Source organism: Orbicella faveolata, unplaced genomic scaffold (genome assembly GCF_042242905.1).
Source record: "Orbicella faveolata isolate gen_17 unplaced genomic scaffold, um_ofav_v1 contig_2, whole genome shotgun sequence".
Lineage (NCBI taxonomy): Eukaryota > Metazoa > Cnidaria > Anthozoa > Scleractinia > Merulinidae > Orbicella > Orbicella faveolata.
This window is the reverse complement of record NW_028301547.1, coordinates 29,261,749-29,275,783: the sequence shown is the minus strand read 5'-3', so window position 1 is coordinate 29,275,783 and position 14,035 is coordinate 29,261,749. Positions and strand designations below refer to the sequence as shown.

The 14,035-nt window shown below is 39.1% G+C and overlaps 3 protein-coding genes across 3 annotated transcripts; 1 reads left to right on the top strand and 2 right to left on the bottom strand.

The window, feature by feature from the left end:
• Positions 1-178: 178 nt before the first annotated feature.
• Positions 179-1,799, bottom strand: LOC110063968 (histidine protein methyltransferase 1 homolog). The gene has a single exon (XM_020770967.2). The coding sequence runs from the start codon at positions 1,751-1,753 to the stop codon at positions 827-829; it is 927 nt and encodes a 308-aa protein (XP_020626626.1). The 5' UTR covers positions 1,754-1,799; the 3' UTR covers positions 179-826.
• A 66-nt stretch (positions 1,800-1,865) lies between these two features.
• Positions 1,866-9,578, top strand: LOC110063967 (phosphoribosyl pyrophosphate synthase-associated protein 2-like). Its single transcript, XM_020770966.2, has 11 exons — positions 1,866-2,002; positions 2,160-2,212; positions 2,338-2,404; positions 3,116-3,201; positions 3,298-3,393; positions 3,957-4,072; positions 4,727-4,782; positions 5,499-5,662; positions 6,108-6,178; positions 7,239-7,385; positions 7,966-9,578. Exons 1-11 carry the CDS (start codon positions 1,929-1,931, stop codon positions 8,122-8,124), a joined length of 1,089 nt encoding a protein of 362 aa, XP_020626625.2. The 5' UTR covers positions 1,866-1,928; the 3' UTR covers positions 8,125-9,578.
• LOC110063970 (uncharacterized) lies at positions 9,369-12,859 on the bottom strand. The gene is made up of 3 exons (XM_089290725.1): positions 12,700-12,859; positions 10,188-10,469; positions 9,369-9,648 (listed from the first exon to the last, which is right to left on the bottom strand). The coding sequence occupies exons 1-2, from the start codon at positions 12,758-12,760 to the stop codon at positions 10,192-10,194; spliced, it is 339 nt and encodes a 112-aa protein (XP_089146851.1). The 5' UTR covers positions 12,761-12,859; the 3' UTR covers positions 9,369-9,648; positions 10,188-10,191.
• Positions 12,860-14,035: the final 1,176 nt, after the last annotated feature.

Sequence of the window (14,035 nt, the reverse complement as noted above, 5' to 3'; positions counted from 1 at the left end):
CTCACTGTAATCGCTTTCAGTGAAATTGTCCAAAACCCCAGGGAACAGTAGCCTCATACACAGACCTTCTTATGGCTCGTCCATGAAAAGCCAAGAGTCTGCCCAAAAAATGACTAGCTGCAAAGGAGGCCAAGGAGGCCAAGGAGGCCACAGAAACACTTGTAAAACACACAAGCTATTTTTGCTCTTCCTTTGCCTATATTTCAAGCTTTCAATCGTTACATTCCAGTACAAACTCTCATTGACACACAGCCTCATTCCCAGGCTCTCTCTCTTTTGGAAGGCAAAGAAGAGAGAGCCTGGGAACAACGTTAGCTGTCTCACATATTGTTTGTTTTTCCCAGTTAAAGATGGTTTCCAGTCTGTGCTGTACAGTCTCAGCATCCTAATGTTTATAAACATAAAAAATCTCACTCGATGGGATGCAAATCGATGTTTTTCATTATGAACCACATACCTGATTCTCTTAATGGTCTTTCAAATTCTTTTTTCAACTGCTCCATTGATTTTTACAGCTGCAAAGTTGTTTCATCAAGTGATATGAGAAAGAATGAAGCATAAAGCTTCGCATCCATAATGGTGTTTGACTAGACATGAAACTGAATTTACTTAAGTAGTTGAGAAATGTTTGCATTTTGTGATGTCATACATGAAACAAAACAAAGATCGTAAACAAACTCTCGAGTGTGCGCAGTAGGGACTGGAAATCATCTTTAACTTGCGATACCTGTGCACAACTATGGATAAACAGAGACCATCTTTATTGTCTTTTTATATCTATTATTGTCATCTTTTTTAGAGTCCTGCTATTGGGTTGTTCCCATGTTCACAGGTACTTCATACATAAAATTTCTCGCTGTACACCATCAGTATACACTTTACGCACTGAAACATCAAACACGCCATCCATTTTAACCAGCTTCTCAAAACTCCTTGTCCCTCCACCAACACCAAAGTAATGTGTTTTCGCCGCCACGTAGGCAATACCGTTAGGTTCCTTCAAATGTCTCTTGATAACATTGTACAACTTGACGTGGGATTCCACTGCATAAATTGTTTCTGAAGTTAGAATTACATCATACATCATTTCTTTAACTTGTCCTGGATTGATAAAATCTACCACACTACCCCAGTCTCCAGAAAAGAAACGACAACATTTTCGCGCGGTTTCCAGAAGGTCAAACGATGATGTCTCTGATTGGCATTGTTTCTGTTGCTGTGCAAGGTTCGCCAATACATTAGGAATCGTTACATATTCGATAACGTCGTCGTTGTAGTCTTGAAAATGAACTTCAGCCCCTTGTAGAAGAGCATATATTCCCGGTAACCCAGCACCGCACCCTATTTCCATTACAAGCTTTCCATGAAAGTTCATTCTACTTTCCAACAAATATTCCACCAAATCAATACTGCATTCCCATATTTTGAGCCCTCCTTCGTACACCAAAGGAATCAAGTCCGTGCCATTTTCAGCAGCTGTTAGAATATCGTGACCAGAAACGTCCTGCCTGTCTTTCAGATTCTCTTCCACGTTCGAATCGCTCACATGTTTTATGCACAAGTTGCCACCGCTTATGGGAATTTCTTCCACGTCTGATGGCAGATACGCAGAAAGATTAGATTGGATTAGAATTTCCTTTGCTTTGCGTACAATTGACGATTCGCACGATATCTCTAAACGACTCCCTGGCGGAGAAGCATCTCTCTCTTCGTCGCTGTCTTCGGACGAAAAGTTGAACTTGAAGTCCGCCATGTTGTATTACCAGGTAACCTCTCTTTGATTGAAAGGCTTGGTTTCTCAGGGTGGCGGGAAGGTTTTCGACATGTGCTAGCAGTTGTTTGTTTCGTTTTATTTCTTTACGTCGTTTATGTCTCTCAGATTTAACTCCAAACATCATCACAGAAGAATTTGAGCTTTCGGAAGGAACATGAATCCCAATCAATGCGGATTAATTGTGTTTTCGCTGAACTCGAATAAAGACTTGTCAGAAAAAATTGGCAGGTGAGCTGTAAACTATGAGCCTTGTACATTTCAACATTGTTTTATGAATACCCTCCTTTGCTTTAATAGTCAATTAACGGATCATATTGACAAATGTTTATTTCTAGTTAAACTGACAGTAATTTGTTAAGTTGTCATATGACTCTTTCCTTGGCAGGAAACTGGGAATAGAGTTGGCCCAATGCAGTGTGGGAAAATTTCAGAACCAAGGTGAAAATTAAAATGATCTCTCAGAGAATACATCCCTCTTACTAACTGAGGTGTGTAGTGCTAGACACAACAGTCCAAACCCAAAAAACATGAAAGTAACTGCTATCTGTGTGTGTCCTCTTTAGAAACTAAAGTGAAGATAGGAGTTTCTGTCCGTGGCAGAGATGTGTACATCATACAGTCAGGCCTGGGGTGAGAGAAACTGATATGCTATTAATTAATTTATTCAATTATTAATATTGACTAATTACTTTAGGCTCCTCCTGGAGCAAGGGATCCACATTGCTAGGCCAGTGCCAGCTGTAACAGTTTTTCATCATTTGAACTTCTCTAGGTCTTAACAGGCCTTCCTGGACACCTTCCCTTTTCTATTGCTCACAAGAAAAATTTGTGAAAGTTTGGTGCCAATAAAATTGGCCCGTCACTTGTACTTAGGCTCTCTCTGAGGGAAACTACATCCAGGATACCCTGATCTTATAGCAGCTGTTGTTGTAACAAAACCCTTGTGGTCAACTGAGGAATAAAGACTGTGTTCATTGAGTTCTCAACATTGCCTGAGTTGTCTGTGCCGGCTAACATCATTGCTGTTACGGCGATTTCTATGATTAGTTTGTAAGCCTGCCACGCCAGCAGTTACTTGTGTGAGACATGTGCTTCAATACAGTTGAGTGTGACCCACCATCTTGTGTTGTACTTCTCATTCCCTTCTTTTTCCCTATGAGAACAAAACATTTGGGATAACTAAAAACAGCTGTGGGACTGGCACTCATCTGCGATTAACGACATTAATGTTCCCACAGCTTTTCTCATTCTCCCAATCTTCCAAGTTTGTTCCGTAACTCCATAGACATATGGAAAATGTCTAATACTGTTTCTAAAATAAGAGTCTGTATTTAATTCCAGTGAGAGTCTTGATGTTAATGATGCACTTATGGAATTGTTCATCATGGCTTATGCCTGTAAAACGGCCTGTGCAAGAAGAATTATTGGTAAGGCATAATTACACAGTTGAAATGTGTTTTGCAGTGGACTCACTTTTGATCAATTTGTGGAGAGACAAATCTCACTTCATATTTGTTTCACAGGTGTCATTCCTTACCTGCCGTATTCCAAGCAGGCTAAAATGAACAAAAGAGGATCCATTCCTTCAAAGCTGGTTGCTTCTCTTATGTGTAGAGCAGGTGTATATATTTTTCTAATTTTACGATACAGTGGTTAGAAACAAGTAAAAGCAGCTGATGAAATTGAAAAGTACATGTACGTAATAACATGACCACTGGTACAAACTGCTCTATGGGTAGCTATGATCAACATACCAGCTTTCTATTCTGCTACAATAATAACACACTTATTGCATGGCTGCATGGATTTTTTAAGACACAATGTACATGTACATAAGAATCAATAATTGACATTTCAGTTTTATTACTTTTCTTTACCCTTTCCTTTGCCGTTCATTCTGTCTCCTTCAAACTTTTGGGAGAACCCTGCTTATTGACTTCATGAGAGGTCCATACCTGTAGGAAAATGTTTGGGATATGGACTGTGTGATTCTTTAAACCACCAACAACAACAACCACATGAACAAGAGTCAAAGATTTTCCTTCATCTTGCCCTGACCTGACTCCATCAATAACTATTTCTTCTGAGCTTAAAAGTTGAACTGCACACTTTCTAAATGTAATTGAATGTACACATAGCTTGTCATAATATTTATCAATTTGAAACTTTTTTCTCTCCACAGGTCTTACTAATGTAATAACAGTTGATCTTCATTCTAAGGAGATTCAAGGATTCTATGATGCACCAGTTGACAATCTGAGGGCTTCTCCATTTCTTGTTCAGTATATCACAGACAAGGTATTTGCTGAACAACAACAAATTTAATGTCACCATCAGAAAAAAAAGTGACAAATACGTTATTTTACAGGGCTTGAAAAAAAAACTTGAATTCTAGATGAGCAGCTCTCAAATTTTGTTCACCCTGGACAAGTTTTAGTCTCCTCTTTTTTTAATTCAGTTGACATTACTTTCCTGCCAGAAAAATCTACTTGTCCTGGGCAAAGAGAGGGTACTCTTTTCAGGCCATGTTTTGCAGATACAGATATTAAGTATTAGTGCCAATGAAATTATTACATTCAGTTCCTTGGAGGTGTTTCAATGAAAAAAAAGACTAAACTAAAGTAATTACTCTGGCCAATCACAAACTACACAGAAAATCCAGGGAACCAATCAAGACTCAAAGCAAAGACATGTAGTGGGCATAAAGTACAGGAATGTGTTTGCAACCAGGTTATGATTGGTTTTGGTTTTATTTCTGGTTGGATGACAAAGTGGCACAAGTTTTTTAAGCCAATTGCTTAACATACATGTATTAGTGCAAAACCAAAGCAAAAGCAAATGCAAATGCTTTCAGCACTTGAGTGAAAAATGGAAAATGCATAATTTCTAGTTACATCAAAAGCCTTCATAAACTACTGTGTTACTACATCAAGGGTATATTTCCAATTGAAGGTTGCTGACTACAGAAATGCTGTAATAGTTGCAAGGAACCCAGGATCAGCCATAAGGTACTGTTAAGGACTGTACAATTAAGCAAATTTAAGAATTACAGCTGTACTGCGCTTCACGTAGCCCTGTTCTCATATATTACTACACAGTAATTTCTACACTACACAAAAATTATCATCTTTGAAATCATTGCATGTCCTTCTTGTGATACAAGAGTCTGGTCTCTTGATACTAGTGGGGGAGTCTTGTCCCTCAATATGAGAGTCTCGTCTTGCAAGACGAGATTCTCATCTTGGGAGAAGAGATTCTTGTCTCATGAGGGGGTGGTCAACTCACTTTTGAGCAGTGCTGTGTATTAAAATACAAATGTTGTAATTATATGACAGTTAGTAAGGAAATGTTATTTTGTTGACTTCTAAACACACATTAAGCAGCTATACTAAAGACTGAAGTTGCCAGGTGCTTTTAACATCACTTTTTGTGCAGTATGCTGGTAAACAAACCATCCAATGTGTAGTTCCAGAAAATATCTATACCTCCCCCACAGAAGGGATTTTTTTTAAGACCCCCCGCCCCCCCTCACCCCTCTGCAAATTCCAATAAAGCTTTACACATTTCGTTAAATTTTTTGGTCTTACAGAACCCCCACCCCCCAGGAAATTCCAATCCCTTCTGTGGGGGAAGTATGGATATTTTCTGGACCTGCACAATCAGACTTCAGGAATAAAGGCATGAAAGTTCTTTTTTTATTAACATTGTGTGGTGATTATTTAAGGGCCACATCTTTTGCTGAGCGATTGCGCCTTGGATTAGCCGTGATTCATGGTGAGCAGAAGGAGCCAGAGAGTGAACGGCTGGATGGTCGTCAATCACCACCTCCCGCATTAGCTGAGTCACGACGATTTGCATCTGTCAGTATAGACAGCATGGATCTACCGGGTATGAACCTCTTTTGCCCCTCTTTTCCAACAAAATCTCAGGTCTCATTCGACATCAATAATGTGGCATGCAATGAGAATTGTACACTTAAAAAAGTTTTCATGTAGAAAATACTGAGAGGCGAAGTGGCAGAATAGTATGTTGAGAGCCTTTGCAAGGGTCTCTGTTTTTTGTTTTGTTTTTTTTCTCAAGTGAGCAAAACAGTTGACTTTCTTGATGAAGTACCAGGAAATTTTTAGGGACAAAATGCTGGGATGGTGTCTGAGATGGACTTACATCCAGGCTAGGGGAAAGCAGAGATAAGCTTTGGCACCAACGAACCAGTGGGAATGTCCTAGTCACTGATGAAGCCAGTTTTTCTCCAGTATAATAATTAAAAGTACTTAGTAAGCTGAATTTTGCTGATCACTGCTCTTTTGTTTCATGTATTTTTTCTCTTTTGAAGGATTTCTTCCAAAGGCTAAACCTCCAATTAATGTTGTGGGTGATGTTGGAGGCAAGATTGCCATAATAATTGTGAGTGCCAACTACATCAACTACACTCTTTTTTTTTTATCAGAATATTGGTTTTTTTTTCCAGCTGAGGCTGAATATTCTCATTTTACTACCGATTTTAGGCTGAAAATATTCTTTTGAATATTCTTAGATTACTTAGCATATGACATTTCTGTTTTTGAATGTATTTTGTGTCTGGATGATGTTAACATAATTTTGGAGCCAGCCTGCAGGTATTAAAGCCTGATATGATGCAGATGATGATGATTATTATTGAGCGTACTAGTCAAGAAGCAACAAAAACAGCACTAGCTGAGTTAGTGCTGTTTCTGTTGCTTTTTGAGTAGTTTTTGCCGTTTAGAGAAGGGACAATTGTATACAGTTTAGTTAAAAATGAATAATTGGGTTGTACATGTATTTACAAATTTTTAACACAGAAAATTTTCAAAATCTCAGCCTCAGGTTTATTCTTAAAATATTCTTAAAATATTCTTAAAATCTCGCAAATTTCAGCCTTGACATTCTTATATAACATATACTTATAAAAAAGTAACAAGTGTACTTGACAGTGTATTTGGTTAATGAATACTTGAGAGGTGATATGTGTAGTTACATGTGTTAAATCTTCTGTTAATCTTTAGGGAACTGTTTGTGTGCATGTCACTCTGTGTTTCTGTTGCAGTGCTATCACTCTATTGTATTTGTGATGTAGCTGTTTTCCATATGTGAGAAGGACTTGTAATTCTCTTATTAAGTTGTAATTTGTTGCTCTGTGACCGTACAGAGTGTTTTGCACCATGGTCCTATTCATGTGGTTTCATTTGGTCAATAGAACATTTTACAGTTGTCTGCTCAGTGACGTGGCCTTTGAATGGCACCGAGGCTGGAGTTGACCTTGTTTTGATGCAGACCGCACTGCTTTTGTTGTGTAAAACGAGTTGTGTAGATGTTAACTAGGTGCATTTACATGACAAAAGCAGTGAGGTCTGTATCAAAACAAGGTCAACTCCAGCCTCGCTGCCGTCCGAAGGCTAGGTCACTGAGCAGACAACTGTAAAATGGTCAATTGTTTTTCATGTAGGATGATATGATAGACGATGCAGAATCATTTGTAACCGCTGCCAAGCTTCTAAAGGATCGAGGTGCATATAAGATATTGGTAATGGTGACCCATGGCTTACTGTCTGCTGATGCTCCAAAGCTGATAGAGGAATCAGTGATAGATGAGGTTTGATACTGATGAGAATATTCTTCTCTCTTTTACTTTACCTACACTTACAGACTTTCTAGTTAGAGCCACGTTGTAAATGTTAGGACCACCTTGTGCATAATAAACAGTACCACATGAAAGTACTGCCCAATAGCTTTCATTGAAATGGTCACACACTAGGGTTTCATTCACAGACTTCAAAATTAAAACAACCTTGTACAGCATAATAAACAGTACCACATGAAAGTACTGCTCAATAGCTTTCATCTGAATGGTCACACACTAGGGTTTCATCCACAGACTTCAAAATTAGAACCACCTTGTACAGCATAGTAAACAGTACCACATGAAAGTACTGCTCAATACTGAGCTTTCATTCGAATGGCCACACACTAGGGTTTAATCCAGACCCCAAAATTAGAACAACCTTGTACAGCATAGCAATCAGTACCACATGAAAGTACTGCTCAATAGCTTTCATTCGAATGGTCACACACTAGGGTTTCATCCATAAGCTTTAAAGCTAGAGTACCGTGATAATTTTCTCCAAGTAGGACTGCATTCCTTGACTCCCAATGGGTGTCTTTGTTCTCATCAGGTCGTAGTCACCAACACTGTGTCTCATGACACTAAGATGTCTCGCTGCAGTAAGATCCGAACAGTGGATATCAGCTCGCTACTGGCTGAAGCTATCCGTCGGATAAACAATGGAGAGTCGATGGGATATCTATTTAGAAATGTTCCTTTAGAGGACTAGTGCAGCTATTGTGTTGCGGTGTGACACTCTTTTGTGGTTACTTCTGAGGAAACTGGCACTACATGTAAAGAACATAACCGGAATAAAGTGTTTATCTGCAAATTCGTCTGATCTTCTAAATGTTGTATGCATAGCTAATCTTCAAGTGAAGTCGTGGGAAGGGGTGGTTGTAAAATATATCTATCTGTGATGCTGGTTGTTAGAAATGTTATCTAAAAGTTTCATTTGTATAGCGACTATTTCATTGAGAATCAAATTCTTGTAAGGTCGGTACACACTAGGGGACATGTTGCAACGATTTTAGGTTTTTCTCGTGTAACATGCCCTTTTTGCGAATAGGTTTTCTCGAGGGGAAATAATTTTGTCCTGCAGCTTGATGCAAGAAATTCGTGTGGTTTGAGTTCGAGCGTCATGAAGTTGGGACAAAATGTCTCAATTTTCAATGTCGCATCGTGTGCATTGCTCTCGCAAACTGTCCCAGCTACAACAGAAATAAACCAACATCCGCCTCGTGTGCACCAGCTTGCGTAATATCCCTAAAACATTCACCCAATGCGACACGCAAAGGGGCTTCTCGCCGCGTTATACGTCCCCGCAGCAAGTGCCCTAGATACCGACCTCAAATTATGATAATCAAATGAAAGAAGTTCGTTTTGCAAAGATGGAAGAGACTGTCCAATGTGTTAGCCTAAGTGCTGGCCCGGGTTGTTCGATTAATTACTATCTAGCCGATAGCATGGTTTGTTTTCGCAACACTTATCCACTGGATAGCGATTTATCCAGTGGATAGCGTTATCCACTTTCGAACAACTGGGGCCTGATGTCTTCCATTTCCTTTGTTCCCACTATTTTCTGCGTGTATCAAAGGAATAATAAACGGCTGCACGTCGGCTGCCGATGTATTTGGCCGTGTGAAATGTTCTGGTCAGATGATATCTGCCTCTCAATTTGGTTGATGATGGGGAAAAGAGAGCCTTCAGATTGAAAACAGACGGAAAACCCAGTCAACTTTTCCCACTCTGAAACGCTGCGACTTCACAAACTTACCACCCATGAGAATCGAATTGGAGTAAATTTTTGGGTACATGGCCCACTCTATAGACAATTTTCCCGAACCCACGATGTCTATACTTTATCTAAAACACTAGATTAAAGAATTGAAAATATCACAAAAACTGTTTTGATATTTAAACGAATTCTTCCAGCTGTTACTATAAGAAATATTTTGGGAACACAAAGGAGAATTTGTATGTTTGTTTTTTGTTTGTATTTGATTTCTCAACACAAGTCTGTTCTTGCAGCTACTTATTTCTTACAGTCTGTATCCTTTGAAATGATCCTGATCGTATACTTTCTGTCGAAATTTAGGAAATTGCTTTCAATTACATTGTGTCAATGTAGGGTTATATTAGTTAAAGAAGCCCTTTTTTATTAATTAAACAAGCTACGGAAAATTCTGAGTACGTGTCATCTTTATTTTGGAAGGAGATATATAGAGTGTAAGCCAAGTCTTCAGTGCATGTCCTGAAAAGATGAAAGTAAAAATCTCATTGGTATGTTACCTGTAGTGTGTTACTCCAATTCTGGACCTCTCGCTGTTACGTAACGCCACGCTCTCGGAACAGCTAGAGACCCACTCTCTGGAGAGGGCTAGAACAGGACTTAGGTAAGGCTAGGCTTGCCTGCGTGTAGACTTCTACTTCCAGTGGTTTAAATACAGGAAATGGTATACTTTTAAACAGGAGGCTACGCTGCTTCAGATCGAATGAGAAGTTTGCTGCTCACGTTTGGAAGTTTGGAAAAATAGGCCGAGTTACCTTATGCCTCCGTTTCAAAACGAGTCCGGCAAAAACCTTTCATTTGAAAATGAGTGATTTGCATGAAAATGAACATGTTGGCGGAACACATGTCCATATGGAAAGTTTCGCTTGAAGACTCGTTTTGACACAGACAAAAGGCAACTCGGAAATGGCCAATTATCAATCATCAGAGCACTGGGAACTAGAATGTTATGTAAACACCACTGAAATGTAGGCATGCGTGGAGTACATACGGCGTCTCACCTTTTCAGTTGCTTTTTGTCCACGACTCTCCTTCAGCAAAAAGGCAGTTCCAGTCAGTGGTAGCGCTATCAGTCGGGCATGAATAACCACTGATATTTTCAAACAGAGTACAGTATACTGTACCAGCAAAGTTGTACAGGCGAATAGCCTTGCAAGGCGGATGATCATCGCACCTTTGTTGGCACAGAGGCCTGGCGTAATCAAGGTCTCCAAAGAAAGTAGTTTCTGATCCCAGACTTGTTCCGCTGATGAACTTGTATCCTGGTACTTTGGTCCAGGAAGCTTAAATGACAAGGAAAACAAGCACATTAGCGTTACCAAAAAAATCAGCTGGGTCCGGCGGTTATAAATGAGGTCGCTATACACTTTTTTGTATAAGAATAGAGGCTGAATATTCTTATTTTTCTGCCGATGTTAGGCTGAAAATATTCTTGTGAATGTTCTTAGATTAGAGCGTATGACATTTCGGTTTTTGAATGTATTTAGTGTTTGGATGGTGTTGAAGTAGTTTTGGAGACAGCCTGCAGGCATTAAAGCCTGATGTAACGCACATAACGTCTTGCAGAAATGTTATTAGCATCAAACATACGGCTAGTGCTGTTTTTGTTGCTTACAGTTTAGAGAAGAAATAATCTTATACGGTTTAGTTAAAAACATATAGTTGTGTTGTATTTACAAATTTTCAACACATAAAATTGTATTCTTTTCGAAATCTCAGCCACGGGCTTATTCTTAAAATATCCTTAAAATTTTGCAAATTTCAGCCTCGAAATTCTTATATACTTATTCTTATATAAAAAAAAAAAAAAAAAAAAAAAAAACGAAAGAGGGTACAGCACATGCAGTCGAAGGGCTACCCAGAGACGATGCTGGAACGCCTGGCTCGGGACAGAGACGATAATGATTGGAGGAGGCTTAGACATGTTCAGATCATCAGTGACAGATACGATCGACACAGCTATCCATGAACGACTGCCGTGCTGACCAAGAAGAGTCTGAGTAAACGTGAAATACACTTTCGGAAGTACGCAGTACGAGCTCATTCTGCTTTTTGGAGCCGGATTGCTCGAGCCCAAGGCGTTAAGACTGGGAGCAGCGAACTCTTCGAAACTGCGCAGAGCTTTTGAAAGAGCTTATGAAACTCATAAAGGTGTAGAGTTAACAGCTCTATATACTGTAGGAGCTGTGAGTGGTGACTATCAAGACTGTAAAGTACTGAAAAAGCGCTAATGACGCTAAATATAATGGGCCGGGCCCATTTTATCTTCTCAAAATTTTTAATTCCAAAACCTGCGTCTATTTCTTGGGATTGACGTTCTTGGGGTAGTTATTCGTGTCATTCCATTTTCAATATTAAAAGGTGATATTTTTGTTACCCGATCAGAAGCTAAGCGCCCATGTTAATGAGGTAAATATTCTGATGAGAGATTGCCCCATGATTTTGCATCATCCAGGGAGAGAAGGGGTAGGGTAACATTTTTTTTTTTTTCTCTTATTTTTGCGAGATCTCATTTCATTCAACGAGATCAAGTCAAAAGTACGAGTTACCAGGTTCCGATCCGCCCTCAGATATTCACTACACAATGGCGCTCTTATGTCAACGCAACTAAGCTAAACTCTAGGTGAGATTTCTTTATAAGGAATGGTCTTTAAAAATTTGCTGGACCTGCTAGCCGGAATTGTTTTATCCGCTTTGAATAAAAACATTAAAACTTGACTAACAGTAAAGTAATTAACTTGTAATTTATTACGGGATAATCACTTCAAGTCACGGCTATACAATCATATAGACGTTAATGACTCGAGAAATTAAAAGCAATGTTTGCTTTTTTCCCAAGAATAAATGAAAAAGTCATCACAATTACAGCCGGAAAACAATCTACTGTAAATAACTTAAATGCAATTTCTTGAAACTGGACGGCAAAATTATTGAAAGATTGGATTACATAGAAGCATGGATAGTGAAAAAAGGGAAAATTGTAAGAAAATGAGGGAGACAGGAAACAAAAATCAAACCAAATTACATTAATCTTTAATCTTTCAGAATATACCATCTTTGAAATAAGACTTTTTATGTTAAAAGTCATAGAATATAATTATAGTGAAGGTGCAATACGTCAGGAACTTTTCGGTTAAAATTTGCTCTGATGCGGCGATGAAGTAGTTATGTATTAATTATTAAGTAATGTCGTTCTGGACTTTAAAGTTGAAGAGTCGATCTTGAGGGTTGTAAGTACAGTTAAATCCCCATGTAACCTCTCTCTAGATCTCTAAGTGAATTGTGCAAATTTGATCTCAATGAATATACATTAGGGAATTATCCTTGAACTGTATTCACTTGTTTGAATGAGGAAAAAACGGTGCTGTGGTATTTTCGTATCGATCTGGCAGTTCCCTTAGCCGCACCCGAAACTTACACAATACATGTTCATTGAGATCAGGACATTCAGTTTGGAAACAATTCATATATACTACAATCTAATTATACGCTGTAAACAAAATATATGCTTACCATCAACGGTGAATGAAGACAAAAACAGAAAGGAGATGATGATAACGGCAGTGTAACCCATTTTAGCCTTCCGGTGTTTCAGTTTTCGTTGTCAGCTCACAAATTTAATTTTTCGTCGACGCGAGTAAGCGGCTTTTTAATTGCTCTTAGCATGTTAATGTGATATGGCAATTTGTTGGTGTCAAGCGGAAAGAAGGACAAATCTATTGTCCGATCCGCCAAAATCCATTAAGATCGAACAAAAAGCTTTATCTGCTAAACAAATATGTGAACACAAACCTAGACCCAGTCGGCGGGGGGGGGGGGGGGGTGGGGGGTGGGTGGACGGGGGAAGTCCCTTATTTAAACTATGCGCATATGTGCCGCTGTCAAGGGTGTGGTTTTCTGGGATAGGGTATAGAAATCAGACAGCTTTGGTCAAGAAAAGGGTATAATTTTCGGAAAAGTGGCCAATATTTAGTCTAGAATCGTTTTTTTAACCCGGGGTTCTGTAATGAAAATTGAAACTCGGAAGTGGTTGTAAGATATTGGTTTAGTTAGCGTATCTTAGACTACGATAGTGATAACATTTCTCCTTGGACAACAGCTAGTGCCTACCCAAAGATTTATGGAGACCTCCTCGACACCTAGACGTAAAATTTCAACTCGCAGAGATTCCGTACCAATTAAGATGAGCACAAAATGAGCAATCTAATTCTACCTTCTACCTAAAAGATGCACTTAATAATTAATTTTCCTCGGTTCCCTTTTAGAACTCAAGCGATTTATATTTCGTCTTATATCCAGATTTTAAATATTAGTAATTAAGATAAGTTTCCACGTGGTATCGGTTCTAGAGAACGAACTTGTTGTTTCAGCTGTTTGGCTTCAAACCACCCGCCTTTTTAACACGAGGTTCGTATGTGACATTTACTGCATGGCGGCCGACTGCAGTGCCTGGCTGCGGAGGTGGTTGAGGTGGTGGTGGTGATAATGGTTGGTATTCGACTTTTAATCAAGTTCTAAACAAGCAACTTCCAAAAACCTTGTACAGAAACATTTGTTTAATGTATATTCGTTTACCACCATGAAATTAAATCAGGGACCTTAAGATCACGGTACGAGATTGAATCCAACTACCACAGTTGTATTTAAATCCAGCGACCTTCCCAGAATCCTTACTCAACCCTATCACGGTTAGCCTCCTATGCAGACGGTCTTTGTGCTCGTCACACAAACTTCTCATTGGGGGAGAAGATTGCATGACGAGTCCAAAGGGCAGCTGTATCGCAGTTGACCAGTTGAATAGGACACTATCAGTACGAGATTGGTGTGAAATGTGATAATTGAAAGCATA